Source organism: Chanos chanos, chromosome 3 (assembly GCF_902362185.1).
Source record: "Chanos chanos chromosome 3, fChaCha1.1, whole genome shotgun sequence".
Taxonomy (NCBI): domain Eukaryota; kingdom Metazoa; phylum Chordata; class Actinopteri; order Gonorynchiformes; family Chanidae; genus Chanos; species Chanos chanos.
In genome coordinates, this window is record NC_044497.1 from 32,930,220 (window position 1) to 32,950,318 (window position 20,099).

Genomic DNA, 20,099 nt, shown 5'->3' on the forward strand with positions numbered 1-20,099 from the left:
ATGCCTTGACTTGCAGGTCCTCCCAGACACAGTTTCAAACGTCCTGTATTTAATGTCAAAAGTAACCCAGTGCTGTTATTGCTCGAGGTGTTACTTAAAGCCAGACTGCAAAGTGAGCGCATTGGCTCATCAAAGCCCCTCCTTCCTACGGTCCCAGTGTTTAAAGTCCCTCACCTCTCTGGCTTCTCTGTGGGTTAAGGTTGGGGAACTTGCACATAACTTGAGTTTTTTTTTTTTTTTTTTCTGTTTGTTTTGTTTATTTTTCTATTTTATTTTTGGGGCGGACATCTGGTGCGCACACCTTGTAGAACATAAACTCTGTATTCTTTCTACTTTGTTAAACTCCGAAAAAACATTACAGTTCAAAATTTACAATGATTTTACTCTGTAATGGGAGCACTTAGTGTGATAGTGAATAAAGTTGTAAAAGATTTGCTGCCGTTGTGGTTCTTTTTCTGTTTTGTTTTTCACTAAATGTGGTTAATTCTCTGAAGGTCTCTGAAAGGGTCTAGGTGCCATTGAAGATCTAAAACATTTTGTCTTGAAGTGATAAATTCAGTCGTACTTGCACCATTTTCAGAGAATTACATATAAATATATACTTAGTAATCGATGACTGCATATAAATATGAATATACATATAAATATTAATTAGTAATTGACTACATATACATTAAATATTTAATTGGTAATTGATGACTGCAAGATTTACTTCCTCTGAGTCAACATAATGTAACAACTTGTCAATCTGAGCATAGCGATAAAACCTGTGGTAATGTCATAATTTACAGCTAAATGGTTTTGGCTTGTGTTCGAGGAAAAATGTTACTTTACATAATTGATGTTGTCCTTTTCATAAAGTATTCTTTAACATTCCTGCATTCAAATCTAGCTTCAAGTCAAACGTTTTTGTGACATGTAATAGCCTTTACAATCGGGGAAGTAGATCAATAGCCTTCACTTCCACCTCCATTTACTCCATTAGGCAGTTCGTACATGGCCTTACTGAAAGAGAAGCCATTGGTGGAGACAGACGACCAGTCAGATCTAACGCTATCTTGTCAGTGAGCTTTGCCTTGCTGTCCTCCCCTATACAAAGTGAAACAACAGGAAACAAGAACATTTTCACACACAGGATGTGGTTTTTAGATGTGCGACTGCAAGAGGAAGAAAGGAGGGGTAGGAAGAGAGCACGTACCAAATTTCTGTCTTAGTCTCTTGATGAGGTGGTAAGACAGGTGAAATATTTTAGGTGAAATTACAAGAGATGTTGTAATTCAGCACTCTCACATTCTAAAATTGAGAAATGATGTGGATCATGTATGAAGTGTAGGATGCTGTGAAAATGGAGACTGAAGACACTGAGGTTGATGCTTCACCTTCCTGGTAAGGCTGTTTTTCCACCATGCTCGTGTCGTAACTGGCCTCAGTGTGTTGTATTACTGTCTCAGAACGGCAGTACAATCATATGACATTGAAAGCAAATTCCAATTCATGTGTAGGGATGTGATTGAGTGTTTTTTACATTGCTTTTCGCACAAGTCAAACTTTTGCAGTCACTTTTCTCTAGTTTGTTCGTGATATGCATATTGAGATGTTCTCCCCAATAGTCTGAAGGCCAATATTAATCTATCTTTGAAACAATTTTTACATATTTTATTAAACGTAGGTATTGTTCATTCGCATCTACAAATTAGAGATTGAATCTTTGTGACTTTTCCAGGGTTCCCATTCCAAGAGGCAGACTAGATGCGTGTGCCAACCTCTCTGACTATGCTGGGGTAAAACACACTTGTTCTTCTTTTATCAAACATTGACTAGACTACAGGGCAACATTTTACAGGTTTAGCTGTCTGCTGCTCACACTCGGCTAATTTGCAGTGTGTTTTGTGGGTTTCTGAGCAGAAGAAGAGGAAACAGGACCCAAACGGTGATGCAGAGAGTTCAGCCAGAGCCTCAGAGGACAATGTGAGCTGATTTTAGTGTGCGAACCTAATGAATTCAGCAAAGATGAGAACGGACACACATTTTAAGATGTTTACTTGTTCTATTATTTCATATTTGCAATGTGTCTGCCCAAATTCATATGATACAGAAAAACACCAAGCACCAACCTGATCATTTTCAAATGATTTTGCTTACATCAGTCATATAACAGACATTTGAGGTATCTTTTTGGCAATGCTGGGATTTCGTGTGGTGTTTGTGCTGTCCTGTTTTGAACTTTCTACTGGGCTGTTTGATTCTGGGTGTTCATGTAAATGTCAGCGAATGGGAATCTGTCATTCCATTTTTTTCTTACTACTTCAACCAAGATCATTAACATCTATTCCAATTTTAAAGTGGCTCTGAGCCTGCCTTTCTCTTCTCTTCTTTTTCTGTTCTCTTTTGAGGCTGCTCTCTTCTTTTTAACGGAAACTCAAACAGGCCGCAGACCTCTGTTCTGTGGAGGTGAAACAGGTGATGGTGTAACACACTGCATGAGTACAGTGGTCTTTCAGAGCCAAATGAAACTGCAAAAGCTATCACACATGTTAATAACAAAATACTAAGAGGGACACATATATTCTCTGAATTGATAAAAGTGTGATAGTGAAAAAAGGACAAAGAAATGTATCAACTAAACAATTTGGGCTTTGCTGTATGGAAAGTAACTGTCATTTTACGAATCGGTTTCCTGTTTCATGCCGGAAAGCACATTCTTAACCAGCAAGAAACTGCCTGTTTCAATCATGCTGTCTGCTGCATCTTTCTGTCTTTTTATTTTTCTCTCGCAAACTGTTATTGTCCATTTATCTCCTTCCAATCCAGTGTCAGACACTAACAATCTTGCTTCAAAAATCATTTGAAATATTGGTGCTGACAGTGAGATTATTTACTGTATATCTAATGAGTATGAGCAACCCCCCCACCCCCCCAAAAATCAAATTTTAATGCGTGAACATGGAAGAATGCGATAGAGATAATGAAACTGTGTATTCTGAGAACAAATAATGTTAGGCAATGTAATGATTTATGGTTTGTGGTCATGTGAATATCATATAAATTATATAATTTTCTCACTAACACTTTGTCTTTGTGTGTATTCCTTCTTTTAGGATGAGGATGATTTTGATGGCATCAGTGAGCTAGGACAGGACTCTGAGGTATAGAAAAACTGCACCCAATCTATCCCACCATCTCTCTCTCTCTCTCTCTCTCTCTCTCTCATCAATTCATCAAGCATTTTTATCTTTTTTTTTCAAGAGCAGATCTCACAGACGGATTTAAGTCAGCAATATAATAACAGAACAAAATAAAATAATATTGTTAGCATGGCTTCGTATAAAACATTTTTCTTGCTTTGTAGTCCTACAATGTTCATCTTAATTACTATTGTTTTAGAGTTCTTTATACTTGTTTTATGTTGCCTTTTCGCCGGTCAGGAGCCCTGCAATAAAAGAGTTAAACCAGTGAGCAAAAGCCCTGGATACACTGGGATCATAACACCAGTGAAAACTCCTGCCCTGAAACGCCTGGGACAGTCCATAACGGTAACAGATCACGTGTACATATATATATATATATATATATATATATATATATATATATATTCCAATTGACCTTTTTGTTTGTTTGTTTTAGTTGTCTTGAGTTGCTATATACATTCCATACCACACTTTATCCATTCCACTCTAACAAAACTTACCTTTTCTGCTTCAGTGCACCTCACTGACTAACTTACTATGAAAAGAGCATGTTAGATATTATTAGAGTTTAGTTGAATTTGAGCTTATTGTAGATTTCCTCTCTTCTGTTACCTTCAAGCTATTTGTAAAAGCTCTTAGCACTTGTTAAAACACAACCCTGACCACGGTGTGACTTTTTGCTCAGCTGTATTCTGGTTAAAAGTATGCGTCATGCTAATAGGTGTCAATGCTCGTGGCAGTGGCAGTAGTGATGTTTATGTTTTTATGGTTTCTCCGAATTGTAACATTAATCATTAAGTAATTTCGTGAGGGGTTATCTGATATTCTTGAATAAGTAACATTGAAGATGCTCGTTTACACCTGTGAAGCGGAGCACAATTCACAACGGCCCAGATGTTTCATATTCTTATTTTCCAATCTCCTTGCTGTTGGTTGACTTGGGGAACATCAGCGGTCAATCAGTTTCAGGACAGAAGCTCGGCCAATGCCCCCCATGGCCATCCGATCTCGACAGAAAGCCTCGTCGTTTCCACGGCGACGAAACAGCCAGCTGTGGAGTGAAACAGTGGACACTTTGAGCCAGGATCTAAGTGCCAAGGAAATCAAGAGACAGGAGGTAAGGCAGAGATCTCTTGGCCTGACGTCTGACAGAAATTGATGAGGCTATAGGGTCTGTGCATTGATTTATGAAAAGCTCTGCTCTTGGTTTGAAACAGCCTAGTTATCAGGTTAGAGTGAATTGCGGAAATAGAAACAGAAAAAAAGTTTTGTAAATTAGTTGAATTAAGACAATGTGTATGAGGAATGACGGCTCATATGTTAGTACTCCAGTTAATCACATTTTTTAGCTGTCACAATTGTTCCTGTTAGCGTGGTTGTGAAACAGGAAGTGAGCTGGCACTTGGGGCCATGTTCTCTATTTCAAGCAAAGCATCTAAGTTTCCGTTAACATAGACCAGCTCCACCATATAGCAAACATGTATTACTGTTAACATTCTCATTGTCTGTCATTTGAAATTTATTTGTCTTTGTGCTTTTATGTTTTCTAAATAATCAGTTTAATGTGATTTTGAACTTATACAGTAATGTTTGCTGTGTGATGTTGTATCACAGCATTTGATATAAATGCATCGTTTTTTCTTTTGTCTGTCATGCTATCAGGAGTCTAATGCACATTTTGTCAAAAACAGGTTATATATGAACTAACACAGGGAGAGAAACAGCTGATTGAGGACCTCAGTTTAGTCAAAAAGGTTTGTGTTTGGTTGTGTTGAGTAAACATCAAATGTTAACATCAAACGCTATCCACTCCCTGATTGCTGTTGTTGCTCTGATGACAGGTGTATTATGAGCCCATGTTGAAATTGGACATCATGACAGAGAGTGAACTGGGGCAGATATTTGGCACTCTGGACTCTTTAATACCACTCCATGAAGGTAACCATCTCCTCTATGTGTTCTCAATGTAACATTACACCGAATGGCTAGTATGTCAGTCATCCTCTTGATTCTTTTTACTTTTCTTTTCTATTACAGATCTGTTGGCTCGGCTTGAGGGTTTGAGAGGATCAGAGAAGACTGTGGGTGAGGTGGGGCCAACTTTACTGGAATGGGTGAGTGTTGAGTGTTACCCATGATACCAAATATGGGAAGATAAGAGGAAATGTATTCAAAAGGAAACAAACACTCACCTAGAGATTATTTTGTACACTTGGTTCTCTCTGTCTCTGTCTCTCTCTCTCTCTCTCTCTCTCTATTTCTCGCTCTCTCTCTCTCTCTTTCTCTTCCTTATCTGACATTGTATTATTCTCACTTATCTTGTCACCTCTTCTCCTCTCCACAGTTCCCATGTCTGGAAGCTTATATCACATACTGCTGTAACCAGGTGGGGGCTAAAGCCCTGCTGGACCAGAAGAAACATGACCGTCGTGTGGAGCACTTCTTAAGGTTGTGCCAGGAATCGTCATTTAGCAGGAAGCTGGATCTATGGAACTTCCTGGACCTGCCGCGTAGCCGCCTGGTAAAGTACCCTCTGCTGCTGAAGGAGATTCAGAAGAGCACACCAGTCAATCACCCTGATGAGGAAACACTGCCCCAGGCCGTGAGTGAAATGAACATGTTCTATAAATAACCAGTCCCAAAGCATCAGATATCTCCAAAGTCTGAGAAGTAGAAAACACAAATTAGGGTGGTGGAGCTTATCAGTGACAACAAATTTCATCTGACAGTGTTTTACTTTTTTGCATTATAAAATATCTATATTTTTGTATATATACAATATATAATAGTCCTTATATTATGTGGTAAAGTGTATTTTAAGTATATATCGCATATTTCACTTTATCAATACAGCAAAGTTTTTTCTTTTCTCTTTTGATCACCTTTCTCTTTCCTGCCTCTTCTCCCTTCTGTCTTCCATTCTACTGTTGTCTCCTTTCCAATCTTTCTCTTTCCTACACACAGATGGATATTATTCAAGCCATCATTTCCGATGTAAACCAGAAAACAGGAGAAGCAGAGTGTCAGTTTTATAGACGGGGCCTATCTTACCCAGAAGACGGTCAAAGGGTTCCTGAGATCCAGCTCTCTAGATTCCTGTACTGCCATGGAGAACTCAAGAACAACAAAGGACAGGTGAAATGCAATCTGAAGTATTTTACCTGTGGTTAATAATCAAAATGAATGAGATGGAATTACACTGCGTAATTACACGACTGTAATTTCAAGATAGTAGGGAAATGGAGTTTTCATAAAGTGTTTCAGAGGTATTGAACTGCCCTTATATTGGATTTATACATGAAGGATGACATCTCTCTCTCTCTCTCTCTCTCTTTGTCTGTGATACATCTTCCTCCTGTTCTCTTTCTAGAAACTGCATGTCTTTCTATTTGAGTTGGTGTTGGTTCTGACACGACCAATAGTGCAGGAAAAAGAAGGAGTGGTCCAGTTTCAGGTGTACCGTCAGCCCCTCCCTGCTGCTCACCTTCTGCTGGAGGACCTACCTGATGGAGAGAGCGTGAGTTCTGGATCCTTCCGTGGGGCTTTCACTGGAAATGATAAAGGTAAAAAGAGTATTTTTTTGCTTTTCAGAATTAATGCTCATGTTCTCCATATACCTCAAGTAGAGGAATTTTCTCATCATTTGTAGTTGACAATAATATGACCTTTTTTGCAGTCAGAAGTGATTTTTTTACCCCATATCCTTTTTTACCTTCCTAATTGGCCTGTCTTCTTGTCTACCATAGTGAAGAACTGTTTCCGTGTGAGCAGCAGGGGGCGCTCTAAGGCTCAGTCACACAGCTTGCAAGCTAATGACACCTTCAACAAGCAGCAGTGGATATCCTGTCTACGTCAGGCCATGGTCCAATCCCGTGACAGACAAGCTCAAACTAGCCAGTCCATGAACTCTGCCCATATGAGCCCTGACCCTGCCGTTTGTAATATTGCTGAACTGAGCCTTAACTCTGATGCGGATATGTCAGACACATAGTCTTCAGATGGCTCTCCTAATTGTACTGTGGTGTCTGTAAACTGTGGTGTCTTACAAACATATTTTGTCTTTATGATTGTGAATGGGTTTTTCTTTTTTTTTTTCTTTTTTTTTTTGTCTGTGATTGCACATATGGGAACCATAAAAGGATCTAGCATCATATTCTGTCCCCCCTCTAATCCACTGTAGTTCAATTGACTTTATTTTAGTTAGGATAGAGTTGAGGGAGATTTAGTTTTAATGTTATAATTAAAACATTGAGTTTGATGTGAAGCGTTGAGATTTAATGTTATAATTCCTCCTGTAGATGCAATAACTGAGTGTTTACCAGACATCTAGGTCTAGGCCCTCAAAACTGCACTTAATGAGATTTAGTCATTTAGCCAAACTCAGCCACTTATTACCACTGCTGGTGAAACCAAACAAACAAAAGAGGTGCAATGGGACCTCCTCTGAAACTGTAATGTATGTTTATGTTTTTCTCACACAGTGATAAAATGTAATGTCCGATGGTACAGTATGATTTTGTTGACATAAGAAGAATGTTTCTCAGTGAATTTAGTTTATCTGTACTGAATGAGTTTTTTTTTTCAGTGTCTTTTAATGAAAGTTGTAAAGTTTTTCACGTAAATGGCTATATATGAATGTTGTGTTTGTTTGTTTTTTAGTAATAAACTGACAAGACTTACTATGCAGAAAGTTCAATCTGTTATTTTTTCATTTTTCCTATTATCTACAGAGGAGGAGAGATTAATCAGTAATCTGTGTGGTCGGAGTTGTCATAGATACAAACATCCTGTTTTATGTTAAAAGTTAATTTTTGAAGTTTTGTTTTATTGTCTCCACAATGCACATTGAGTGTAATTTCCCCTGTGTTGAGGCCAGCCGTGGCGTGCGTTCACAGTGGAGATGTTGCGCTAAGTATAGACAGCGGAGTCAGGAGAGAGGAAAGATTAGCAGCGATTAAATCTCTCATTCTTCTAAATGTTCACTGTGAGACAGAAACTTGGTGAGCAGCAGGTGCCGTGAGGGGGAAATCGGCAGGAACAGTTGTTTGATACGTTAATATATGAAGCCAAGTAAATATTTTTACACCACAAGATATGCATATTGGGTAAAGCTCTGCTGGAAGTTGTGAAGAGAGATATAACGACCAATCAGAGTAAGTCTTTCTCTGTGTTCTAATGCATCTCTCGTTTACTATGAAAACCAAAATATTGTTTCAGCAGTGGCATCGACTCTTACTATCACCTTGTGTATTTCATAAAATTTGTTAATTCATTTTGATTTTTTTTTTTAATGAGAGCAGAATATTTCTGTGTTTACATGTCAATTTTTTTGTTTGTTTGTTAATAATGAGTCTTATTTACTTACTTATTTATTTGTTTTATTTAAAAGTCTGTGATGTTATATACCTTCTAATATTTAATGAAAAGTAGAAGTTGAAGATAAAGTCATCAAATCTATAATCAATTTATATAATGATTTATATTGTTCTAAATTCACTATAAATTTTGAATTTTATGTATAATTGTCTTACACCCTTTCAAAATAACAATCTAGATTGTGAAGAATACATCAGAGTAACTGCTCTCAGACCACATTCACATCAAGTATAGCGAGTGCCAAAGTAGCAGACAGCTATGCCAAGAGCTGCTTCCAGCGCAATGGATAACTCGTGTCAAGCTCTGTGTCGGTCTCTGGTAACCCATAACGGCTTACAGCCAGAGAGTGTGGACATCTCCCAGTCTGTGCTCTATACCTCTCTCATGGGGCTGTTGCTGGTGGCTGATAAGGAGGTGAGTCAGAGTACCAGAGTACCTGATACCTTATAGTATCAGGTATGTGGGCACTTGACCCATCAGCAATGATCAAGAGGAAGGAAATGTGAGATAAATAGATGAATGTTACTACTGAATCATGCCATATATTGAATCCACATTTTAATAATAATAAAAAAAGTTTATTTGGTTTAAATAGAGCTCTTAGTCGTACAGATACACACGTGTATAAACACCTGCAAATGCTCCACATCCCTCCCCCAACAGGATAAGTGTCTCTCGACGTGACCCCGTGTCTTCCAGCCGAGTGCTTTCCCTGTCTGTGATAATGAGATCAGAGTTCTATTCTTGGACTATGCAGACACAGAGTACAGTGATAGACTGAGTGGCAGGGGTCACACAATTTGGACATTAGGAGATAACATTGTCTATAATGAGATACTGTGGTTTGACTTTTCTTTTTTTTTAGATATGTTGGCGAATATGATAATAATAATTAGTTGAAACATTGTTTTATCCTGCAGAAAGAGCTCACACTGGGAAATGGACAAGTTGGATTGCGTAACATAGGCAATACCGTATGTATTTATTTACATTATATATGTTTGGTTTAGTGTTCTGACAAAGTCTTTTTTTTTTCTTTTAGTAAAGCTGGTTATATGACTATTTTGTTAAACTGATTTTTTTTTCCCTTCTGTCCTCTCTGTTCTCAGTGTTTCCTGAATTCTGTTGTCCAGTGTCTCTCCCACACATGCAGTCTGAGAGACTACTGTCTTACTAAAGTCTACCTCCAGGACATGTGTTCAAGTCAAGAGCCCAAGTTGATGAATGGTAACAGTGATCCTGTATCACATCAATCTTCTTCTCCTCCGATAAAATATTGTCAGTTGTCCTCCCTTAATCCATGAATTTTTAACAAGAACCCGAAACGCTTTTTTTGTGCCAGCATTTACTCAAGTGCTGACAGAACTGTGGGATGCTGACAGCAGGGATACTCCAGTGAATCCTGGGAAATTCTATAGTATCTTCAAAGAGGCTGTGCCTTACTTCAGTGGATACAGGTGTGTAACCTATCAGGAGATTTCAGTATATTTTTAGACCACTTCCATGTTTAGAATCTTTCAAATCTCACCTTGAAGCCTGCACTCTGATCTCAGTTACTCTAGCCTATATAATAAACCTTAATGGAGCATGTTATTAAAATATCGATCCCTCATTCTATGAATGTATCCTTCACTTTCAGCCAGCAAGATGCACAGGAGTTCTTACGCTTTCTCCTCGACAGACTGCACACAGAAATCAACCGTCGCTCCTCCCATCGACCCTCAGAGAAAATCAGTCAGGAGCCTGAGTACACACGATTCAGGTATAAAGAAAGGCAACACTAGCTCATTTTCTCACACCCTGAGACTCCTTTATACCCACTTACTACTGGTCTTCCCCCTCTCTCTTTTTAAGGATCGAAGAAGAGGCATCTGCCATGTGGAAAAAACACCTCGAAAGAGATGACAGCAAGATTGTGGGTAAGCAGGAGTAGAGCCACTACTTTATTTCTGAAGGGGAATTTAATTAAAGGTTATTATAACTGGATCATTCAAACAAACACACACGCTGAAATAATTTGCATTTCATATTCCTTCACTCTGTGTTTACTCTCACCGTATTCTGTTCCCACCCTCACCCAGATTTGTTTTCAGGTCAGTTGCGTAGCTCCTTACACTGTTCAGTCTGCTCCCACTATTCCAACACATTTGACGTGTTCTGTGACCTGTCACTGCCCATTCCTAAGGTAATGTCAGTCTCCTTTCAGCTCTAATCTAAGCTTAGACTCTCTCTCAGTGCTTACTCTTGACTGTCCTTGTACGTAATGTTTCAGAGGAGTCAGTCTGGGAGTGTTGTCACACTGCGTGAATGTCTGGATCTGTTCTCACAAGAAGAAAAACTTGATGAGGAGAATTCACCTGTAAGTGGTGTGTGTGTGTGTGTGTGTGTGTGTGTGTGTGTGTGTGTGTGTGTGTGTGTGTGTGTGTGTGTTTATATATGTGAATGTGTGCTACTTCAATGACCAATTCAATGTTTTTGTTCTTTAGCTGTGTGAGAGGTGTAATCGCCGAACAGAGAGCACAAAACGTTTAACCATCCAGAGGTTTCCAAAAGTCCTTGTTATACGTATCCTTCATTACTTTATCTGTTAAAATCATTAAATCACTTTAAAATCATTAAAGTCATCAAAGAGATGTCCATTATGATGATGACTAGTGTAATGAAAATGAAATTAGTCAATAATACCTGTCATAAAAGTGTAAAAGAGCCTTGACTGATGCTCTTAGATCTGAATCGATTCACCATGTCAAAGTATTCCATCTGTAAAAGCACAGTGTATGTGTCCTTCCCTTTGTCCAAACTGAATCTGGGACCATATGGACCAGTGGACTGTGGTATGAAATTTGCATTTCATATAAATCTTCCATTTCATGTCTCTGCTGCATTCTCCTCCTTACCCTGGTTCATTTTATTCTAAACTCAAAGTAACATATTTTCTAGAACTAACTGGATGATTCCAATGTGAAATTATACATTAAACATTTTTGCAGTTCATAGTTGTGTTCATTGATATTTAATTTATATATATATATATATATATATATATATATATATATATATATATATATATATTTATATAAATCGTGTCATATTGTTCATGTGAACTGTATGTAACCTGTCAGCGAGAAGTGGCACTGTGTAATCTGAGTTCTGTCCACAGGTCCAGTGCTGTATGACTTGTATGCAGTATGCAACCACTCAGGATCTGTGAACATGGGCCACTACACAGCCTACTGTCGAGAGGAGGAGGGCTGGTGCTGCTACAATGACTCAAGGTGAGTGCAGGTTCAAAGCTTTATGTTAGAAAAAAAAAAACACTGAAAGACATTTATTTAAAAAAGTAGTTTTGTCGAATTTAGACCATAGTTTATAAAAACAACAATGCTATTCTAATTTGACACGATTCACTTGTATGCCCCAAATATAATGTCATTTTATTATGGCAATAGTGGTTTCCAGTTTTGTTTTATGGGGATGACATGGTCTATCTCATGGTTTGAAGAGCTAACAATAGTCTAATTTTAATGAGGTGTAGTACGTGTACTGTTATGATAATGCAAATAAGGTTATCCTTAACTGGAATACTGTTCTCTTGTGTCACAGTGTGACTCCTATATCTGAGAACCAGCTTCAGTCCAACCAGGCTTACGTGCTCTTCTATCAACTTGACACCCGCAGTGCCACAAGAAAATGAGCCTGTCCAGAGAGTCATGTACACAGGGTGATCCAATGGCTGGAGTACAACCCCATTCAATGACAATTAAGTTACTTTACTGACCATGAGAGCTACAACAACGTGAATTAGCTACGAATTTATTAAGATGAGCAGCTAATAACAGTGATTAAAATGTGTATGTTTAATTTTGATTTGACCAATGATGTAAAGCTATGATCTTTTTTCAGTATTTCTAAAAAAAAAACAAAAACAAAAAACAAACAACAACAACAACAACAACAAACCAACCAACAAACAAAAAAAACGTTTTGTAACAAGTGTAAAGGATTTCTTGATACTTTTGTTATTTCCCTCAAAATGTTCAACTTTTTTTTTAATGATCTTATGTTTCATATTACAATGACTATGTCCTTGACAAAAGTACTTTAACAGCCAAAGGCAATGATGCTCCGTGGAAGATAGGCTGAGCAATAGTTAAGCAACAGTCATTGTCAAAGTCCAGTCAAAGTCAGATCTTACTGATTAAATTCTTCCATCCCTTCCATAAAAGTGTCATTATTACATGTGGTGTTTTACGTGTATATCCCCGCCAGTGTGGGCATAACCTGTCAGTTTAATAATACGATGAGCTACTATCTTGAACTGCTTGTCAATCAAAAAATATGGTAACCGAAAAGAGGGCGGGTCTTTACGCGTGGCATTGCCGATGGGGGCGGAGTTTGAAGTGTGGCAGGAAAAGAAGGAAAGCGGATACATCCGAGGAACACAACAAACGGTAAATATATTTGATATTTTTCTGTCTTTAGTACATCAAAAGGCATATGAAATATGATTTGTGTTATTGATCTCAAATACCTATTTAAGTTATATTTATATATGTGACAGTTTCATTAACATTTAAACTAGTTTAGTTTAAGTTTTCTCAGTTTTGAAAAAAGCTCATAACCTAGACGAACTTAGCTAGCTTGCTAGTTTATTAGCAAGTTGCTAAGAGCTAGCGATAGCTCAACTGCTGTTGGCCGACGACTTTTCCTTGTGCCAACTGTTACTCAAATTCAGCAGGTCCACCGACGAGTTTGTGTAACCGAGTGGTTATAGGTAAAATATGATCTATATAAGTCAAGCGTTACTTCAGCAATTTATTCAGCTAACATGGTCTAGTGTAAATTTTCAGTAACTTGGCTATGTAGCAACAATTCAGTTTACATACTAGTATTGGTAGCCAAATTGGAGCATATTCTTCAGGTAAGATTTGTGTGAATGTTTAAGGCGTAGTATGTATGTTTGTCGACTCATCTGGTCAGTTATGGCTTAATTATCAACTACATTAGTCAGAACGAAGCTAGTATGCTGTATATTTGGTACCGTTAAGAGGTAAATTAACGGCACGGGATACCTGGACTTAAAGAAGTATTTATCAGATGATATGGGTGTAAGTGGCTGAATAAATAGTACAATGTATTACTACAAACAGTTGACAATTTGAATGTTAGTGGTTACTTGCCTTGGAACAAGATGTCCAAGCCGGCCGGCGTTAAAGTTAGAAACCTTTAGCTAACTTACGAACACAATCTTATTTTGTTATCATTACAAAGGAGATTTTCAGAATTTAACAGGAGCTAACAGGAAGGTACCAGGTATTTGTTTAAATTCGTAGATGTTATTTAAGATTTCTGATATTTGCAGCGAGGATAGTGTCCGAGGCATTTGTACTGAAGCAAGGCTGTAAGCTACTGGGTGCGGTGGGGCGGCGCATAGGCCTGTAGGACTGTAGTGGGCCGAAAGTGTCCGCTTTGTTGTTTTCTTTACTGTAAACAGTTCACATCTTTGACAACAAAAATGTTGATTTTAGTCCTGAATAGTTTCTTGAATAAGTCAATGAATCGTTCACATCACTTCATTTTTTATTTTTTCTTCTACAAACAAATACTGCTATTTCCGGTCACGCCATACTTCCGCATTTGCCCTTCCGATTCATGGATAAACAGACGTTATTTGGTCTTTGGATTGTACTGAACTCTGCAATACTGACGCAACATTCGTGTCCAAATTAATTTAACTGTGCTGTATTGCAGTTTTAGTGTTACAACGCTCGTGATGCGTCATCGGGTTAGAAAATGTGAGATAGAGACATTTATGGCTCATTTAGCTGTTGCCTTGGTGTTAAGAAACATGTCTTAAAAATACCAGTAAATGATATAATGATGATAGATATTCATTTATGCAACAGTGCCACTTCACCATTTGAAGTTTCCTTATGTGTGATTACTAATGCTGTCTATGTTTGTTGTAGGGTTATTCAACTACCCACTGTGCACTTGACCTCTCTCATTACACTGTGAATCAGGCCTGACAGTTTTTCTGTACATAAACCATGACATGTTCCTGACTGCTCTGTCTTGTCTTGTTCCTGTGCAGATGGCTGCCATCCGTAAGAAACTGGTGATAGTGGGGGATGGAGCGTGTGGAAAAACTTGCCTGCTCATTGTGTTCAGTAAAGATCAGTTTCCAGAGGTCTATGTACCCACTGTGTTTGAGAACTACGTGGCAGATATTGAGGTGGATGGGAAACAGGTGAATTTCTTTTGCATCCATTTAAAACTGTCATAACAGTATAGTTACAGTTTGTACATATTTATATGTGATACATATTAATGTGAATATGTTAATGAGCTAAAACTCATTTTAGAACTCCAGGGGGTACACGAGACTCTGAGTGATGTGTATTGTAACCATTTGCACAGTCACGTCTACCCCTGATTTAAAGTCCTGAAGTGACCTGGTTTCTCTCTCTCCTTCTTTAGGTAGAACTTGCATTATGGGATACAGCAGGGCAGGAGGACTATGATCGATTAAGACCTCTGTCCTACCCAGACACTGATGTCATACTAATGTGCTTCTCTATAGACAGCCCTGACAGCTTGGGTGAGACAATAAAAATAAACTATTTAATTTCAAATTGGACTAAGTTCACTTGGATTCAGACCTCTTTTTTTGTAATTATTGCTCTCTGACGTTATGCATGTAATATTATCCCCTGAGAAATGTTTGTTTTTCTCTCTGTCCATCACAGAGAATATTCCAGAAAAGTGGACACCAGAAGTGAAACATTTCTGCCCCAACGTTCCCATCATACTTGTGGGTAACAAGAAAGACCTGCGCAATGATGAGCACACAAGACGGGAGCTCGCAAAAATGAAACAGGTTTGCCATCCAAAGTCATTAATGCCTGTGGAGAGATCCTCTAGACTTGTGTGTCTGTGGTATACTAAAGATAGAATGTGTTCTCTGAATAACTATTCTAACTGTCCTTTGCTGATCAAGGTCTTTTTTTTTCCCCTGTGTCTTCAGGAACCTGTTAAAATAGAAGAGGGCAGGGACATGGCCAATCGTATCAATGCCTTTGGCTATCTAGAGTGCTCCGCCAAGACAAAGGATGGAGTGAGGGAGGTTTTTGAAATGGCCACCAGAGCAGCACTGCAAGCGAAGAAACGTGGCAAGAAGAGCGCCTGCCTGTTACTATAGAAACCCCAGAAAATAGGGGTGGCAGTGTGGTTGAATACAGCCAGGGAGATTTAGGAATGGGGAGGGAGGGGTCAGGGAAAGCAGGGGTGCCCTGGTACTCTGGGCTTATCAGTGATGGGGGAAATGAGGCAACATGAGAAACTCAAACCATAAGAGACCATTGTCAAGGTTTAGGGAAAGGGATGTAAGTATTCTTACATGTTATCCATCCGGGAGTTGGGGGTCACGGCTTCTCATATCACCTCAGCTGTACTGTGGCGGGTATGTTTGTAAAGGACTCTATAGCTAGAATGTTTTAGTTAGTTTGTTTTTTTTTGTTTGTTTGTTTGTTTATTTTTAACCCAACTGGTATACTTCACTTTTATACATGGTCCTAAAGAGTTGGCTCTCATAGGTTTACTTATCGTCTTCAGCAGCTGTTCAGTGTGTTTGATAGATTGTATGTATGTATGTTTGTACATGTATGTATATTAATGTGTGTGAATATGAATGCATGTGTGTTTCTTTTGTCGCTGTTGCTTTGTTTGTATATGAGCGTATTATTTAGATCGTTATGTCCTGTTCTAGTTCTCTGTTCAAACGAAGCACAGATTCATTGAGGCGGTTCTTATCTGTAACCACCTCATTCTTCAGTCTCTCCCCTATTCATTAATGATGTTACAAAGAACAAGTCTGGGTTGTTGCCCAGTGACATAAAACCATTGGCAGTTCTGAGTTATTTAAAAAGATTTGCCTTTTTTTTTAAACATTGCATTTAGAAATGAAATTTAAATTAAAACAGCTTTTATGCATACAGTGTTTGTGATTGTGTGCTTTATAACTGTATTTGTATCGCATGTTTTTGCTACATCATAAACTGCTCATGCATGATCGAAAAAACACATTAAAAATGATTGCAAATGCATAATATATAAACAGGGTTTCAGACTAGAAGCATACAGCCTTAAATTAGTAGCTTGCCTTCACCGTTTAAGATTGTTTGAGTTCTGACAGCAAATATACTCTGCAATTTTCTAGGTAACATTAAAGGACATGAACTTGTCCTATCAGGATGGCTTATATTCCTTAAGGTCGTTAAACACTAATCATATTTGTCAGTTTGCTCCTCGTATCATTAGAGGCATTGCATCCAGTCCCAACAGTAAAGCAGTGTCTAACAGTACATTGCACAAGAAATTCACTTAGGGTAGTAAAGATTGCATATCTCTTTTTTTTTTTATTTTAGGATATTGCATATTTAGGATATTACTTTTCTCTTTTAGGTATTACAGTTTTTTAAGCTGAGATCAGTGTAGATGAGGCATGGGCAGCATACTCAGGATTCTACTCCTATCCTGGTTTGTCTGTTCAGCTAAGGTTCTGAATGAATACTGTGTTGTGAGATTTGTATCTTTAGTGAGAAATTCTCTTAAGAGTTGTGACTTAATGTAGTTCTGAGGTTTACTGTCCCAGAGAATGTTGAGAGGATTGTAAAACTCCGCTACTATAGGATATAAATTGTACAAATGTACATGTCAGTTGTCTGAGGTCATTCAAATGCATAGTTTTGCTGCGCATAATATTCATCCTACATATTTTGTGGTGACATTTCACTTTTTGTATTGCTATTTTTTTCAGCATTAGGAATGGTCTGGGAGTTCAAATTGTAATATATAAAATATCCCAAAGAGGGCAGTATAACACTGATTTACAGTCCAATATTAAGGCTGCGAAACCACCTTTATACAGCTACCAAGTCCTATCAGTTTTGCTAATCAACAGCGGCCATCTAGGTAGCTTTTTGAGCAGATATGGGCAAGGTTGCATCAAAATCTATTTGTCTATGAAATGCAATACATACATGAAATACATAACCTGAAAAAGTATGAAATGATGCAGATCAACAGTATGTGCAAACTGATGGATATCTGAGAAGATTTTCATAAAAACTAATGTTCAGGTAAGGGAGCATGAGGGTGACTGGTTTCATCATGTTCTGCACTGTTAAGCAAACTATACAGCAAAGACTGCCGGCTGAAGAGGGACAGTGAGGTTGGAATTTCGAGTGGGAAATTGTAAGAAAAGTCACTAAAATGTCACTAAAATACTATCTCAGAAGTATTTTATGACAAATTACACCCATGTTTTCAGTCTGATCTACACTAAATTAATTAATTAATCGATTAATTAATTAAAAAGTAATTATTTCAAATATAATAATAATAATAATAATAATGTTTATTTAGAGCCCAATATCACTATTTATAGTCTCAAAGGGCTTTACATGTCTATAACAAAGTCAAATCAACCAGTGGACTTCTTTTTAACTCTTGGAATGACTAATAATCCAGAATCTTGAGAGCGCAGGGTGCGAGGTGGGCTATAGGGTGTAATTAAGCAAGACAGGTAGGAAGGCGCAAGCCCATGTAAAAATTTATATGTTAATAAGAAGACCTTCAAATCTGCACTTGCATGAATTGGGAGCCAATGAAGGGAAGCCAGGACAGGGCTAATGTGATCAAACTTCTTCGTTCGGGTCAGAATTCTAGCAGCAGCATTCTGGACCAGCTGAAGACTATTGGTACTAGAGGCAGGCAGGCCAGAGTAGAGAATATTGCAGTAATCGAGGCGAGACGTGACGAATGCATGAACAATGGTTTCTGCATCAGCCATACTTAGAAAGGACCTAATTTTAGCAATGTTACAAAGGTGATAAAAGGCAGTTTTGGTTGTGTTCTTGATATGAGAGACTAGTGAGAGACTAGAGTCAAAAATCACACCAAGGTTCTTAGCCGAAGAGTTTTGAGAGATGATGCAGTTGTCAAAATTTAGAGTTAGATCACTAAAAAGATGCTTATGCATAGGGGGACCAATGACCAGCATTTCAGTCATTTCATTTCCATATGTATCTGAAATCATTATATGTATGTAATTATAATATGTATACACGGTATGTACTGTACATCTTGTCGATGCCTATGTAATATGCATGATCTTAACAAGCCAGAAAATATCTTCAAAATCTGTTACCACCTAACTTTGATGTGATGTTTTTACTAACATTGCTGAACACTTCCTCTTTATCTATTTTTTCCAGCTTATTAATGCCCCCAAGGCTGCATGTACTATTCCACCGCCCTGAGATGAAAATAATTTTAACAATTAACCACATACATACAGATCCTGATTTTAAACAGATGGGTAAAATGAACATACAATGAAGCCAATTTCCCATGGATTCACAGACAAAGTGTCATTAAAGGTAGAATCAATTTCACCTTCAATCAGTGAGTAGTTTGGTTGATAGTGAAAGCATTTTGTGTAATACATAGTGAGTAGGTGTTCTACCTGTGCTTGGTTTATTGTGTTTTTTCATTATTGAAAATAATCACATATTTCAACTGGATTCTGAGAGATATTTGATTGCTTAATAAGTTTTTCAGGATCATCTCTGCCCCATTTGTCTCTTTGTGTGAAAACAACAAAATTATGCGTATTCACTCTTTCACCAAGTAACAGCTGCAAGACCTGTTATCTAATCCCAAAGGTTTTTTCTATGTAAGATGATTGTTTTTATATGCACTTATCAAGATTACTACATTCTATTAGAGTATATCTATGTCCTGTCATGTGTGAGAGATTATTCTGGGCAGTAGAGGAAGTCTGGGACCACTGAAGTCTGTGACTACTGTTTGACAGTAGCCATCATTGTGGGGTCCTGTATAGTTTTGCAAAGTAATTTAATTCTTAGACTTTAGAGTCTTTCCAATAAACACATAAAAACCTTCCTGATTTTTCCTCTTTATGGTTGAAGGGAAAATGGGAGAAATCTCAAAGATTTAAAGTGGTAGGTAATGTGATTTTTGTTCAGTCTTACTATGTACTCACTCCTTTACTCACTTACTGTGTAACGTCTAGAGACACCTTGTGGTGACTATAAAGAATGTGGCCACCAGCTGGAGATATTTCCTGAACTGCCTTGCCTAACAGCACACCTGTCAGCATCATACTCAGGAGCACTAAAAGGAATGAGGGAAACTCAGTGGAGTGCTTTTAGTGGTAGAGTGGTAGAGTGAGTACAGGGTGAACTAAAGATTCCTTGATTGTTTTTTTTAGGATTTGAAAATCACCATTAACTTCCAAAAACAGAGTGCTGGGGGCTTTTTTTTTTTTTTTTTTTTTTTGCTTTTATACTTTGTAAGGTCCTTGGTGACTTTTATTTACTGATTCTCTAAAACCTTAGAAACCACAAATAATGAGACCAAAATAAGTACCATTTTCCTTAAGTAAATCAATGTGATCATGGAACAACCATGTGTTTTGTCCTGTACCCCAAAAAGACATGTACAGCCAGA

General features: G+C 37.9%; 3 protein-coding genes across 3 annotated transcripts; all 3 read left to right on the forward strand.

Moving 5' to 3' along the window:
• The first annotated feature begins 1,345 nt into the window (after nt 1-1,345).
• On the forward strand, nt 1,346-7,179 carry arhgef3l (Rho guanine nucleotide exchange factor (GEF) 3, like). Its single transcript, XM_030769181.1, has 12 exons — nt 1,346-1,386; nt 1,724-1,781; nt 3,099-3,146; nt 3,426-3,533; nt 4,141-4,305; nt 4,880-4,942; nt 5,030-5,126; nt 5,226-5,302; nt 5,533-5,790; nt 6,153-6,323; nt 6,559-6,751; nt 6,935-7,179. Exons 1-12 carry the CDS (start codon nt 1,346-1,348, stop codon nt 7,177-7,179), a joined length of 1,524 nt encoding a protein of 507 aa, XP_030625041.1.
• A 1,643-nt stretch (nt 7,180-8,822) lies between these two features.
• usp21 (ubiquitin specific peptidase 21) lies at nt 8,823-12,258 on the forward strand. Its single transcript, XM_030770277.1, has 12 exons — nt 8,823-8,978; nt 9,485-9,538; nt 9,674-9,791; nt 9,907-10,021; nt 10,204-10,326; nt 10,419-10,483; nt 10,646-10,754; nt 10,839-10,923; nt 11,051-11,129; nt 11,291-11,398; nt 11,725-11,839; nt 12,168-12,258. Exons 1-12 carry the CDS (start codon nt 8,823-8,825, stop codon nt 12,256-12,258), a joined length of 1,218 nt encoding a protein of 405 aa, XP_030626137.1.
• Nucleotides 12,259-12,967: 709 nt separating this feature from the next.
• Nucleotides 12,968-16,554, forward strand: LOC115806594 (rho-related GTP-binding protein RhoA-C). The gene is made up of 5 exons (XM_030767404.1): nt 12,968-13,015; nt 14,659-14,814; nt 15,045-15,165; nt 15,314-15,444; nt 15,592-16,554. Exons 2-5 carry the CDS (start codon nt 14,659-14,661, stop codon nt 15,763-15,765), a joined length of 582 nt encoding a protein of 193 aa, XP_030623264.1. The 5' UTR covers nt 12,968-13,015; the 3' UTR covers nt 15,766-16,554.
• Nucleotides 16,555-20,099: the final 3,545 nt, after the last annotated feature.

Coding starts and splice junctions, on each gene's coding strand:
- LOC115806594 (XM_030767404.1), top strand. CDS start 14,659: ATGGCTGCCATCCGTAAGAAACTGGTGATAGTGGGGGATGGAGCGTGT. Junction 15,166..15,313: donor AGACAGCCCTGACAGCTTGG/GTGAGACAATAA, acceptor TGTCCATCACAG/AGAATATTCCAGAAAAGTGG. Junction 15,445..15,591: donor AGCTCGCAAAAATGAAACAG/GTTTGCCATCCA, acceptor CTGTGTCTTCAG/GAACCTGTTAAAATAGAAGA.
- arhgef3l (XM_030769181.1), top strand. CDS start 1,346: ATGGAGACTGAAGACACTGAGGTTGATGCTTCACCTTCCTG. Junction 5,127..5,225: donor TTTAATACCACTCCATGAAG/GTAACCATCTCC, acceptor TTTCTATTACAG/ATCTGTTGGCTCGGCTTGAG. Junction 5,303..5,532: donor GGCCAACTTTACTGGAATGG/GTGAGTGTTGAG, acceptor TCCTCTCCACAG/TTCCCATGTCTGGAAGCTTA.
- usp21 (XM_030770277.1), top strand. CDS start 8,823: ATGCCAAGAGCTGCTTCCAGCGCAATGGATAACTCGTGTCAAGCTCTG. Junction 8,979..9,484: donor TGCTGGTGGCTGATAAGGAG/GTGAGTCAGAGT, acceptor TTTATCCTGCAG/AAAGAGCTCACACTGGGAAA. Junction 10,022..10,203: donor CCTTACTTCAGTGGATACAG/GTGTGTAACCTA, acceptor CTTCACTTTCAG/CCAGCAAGATGCACAGGAGT.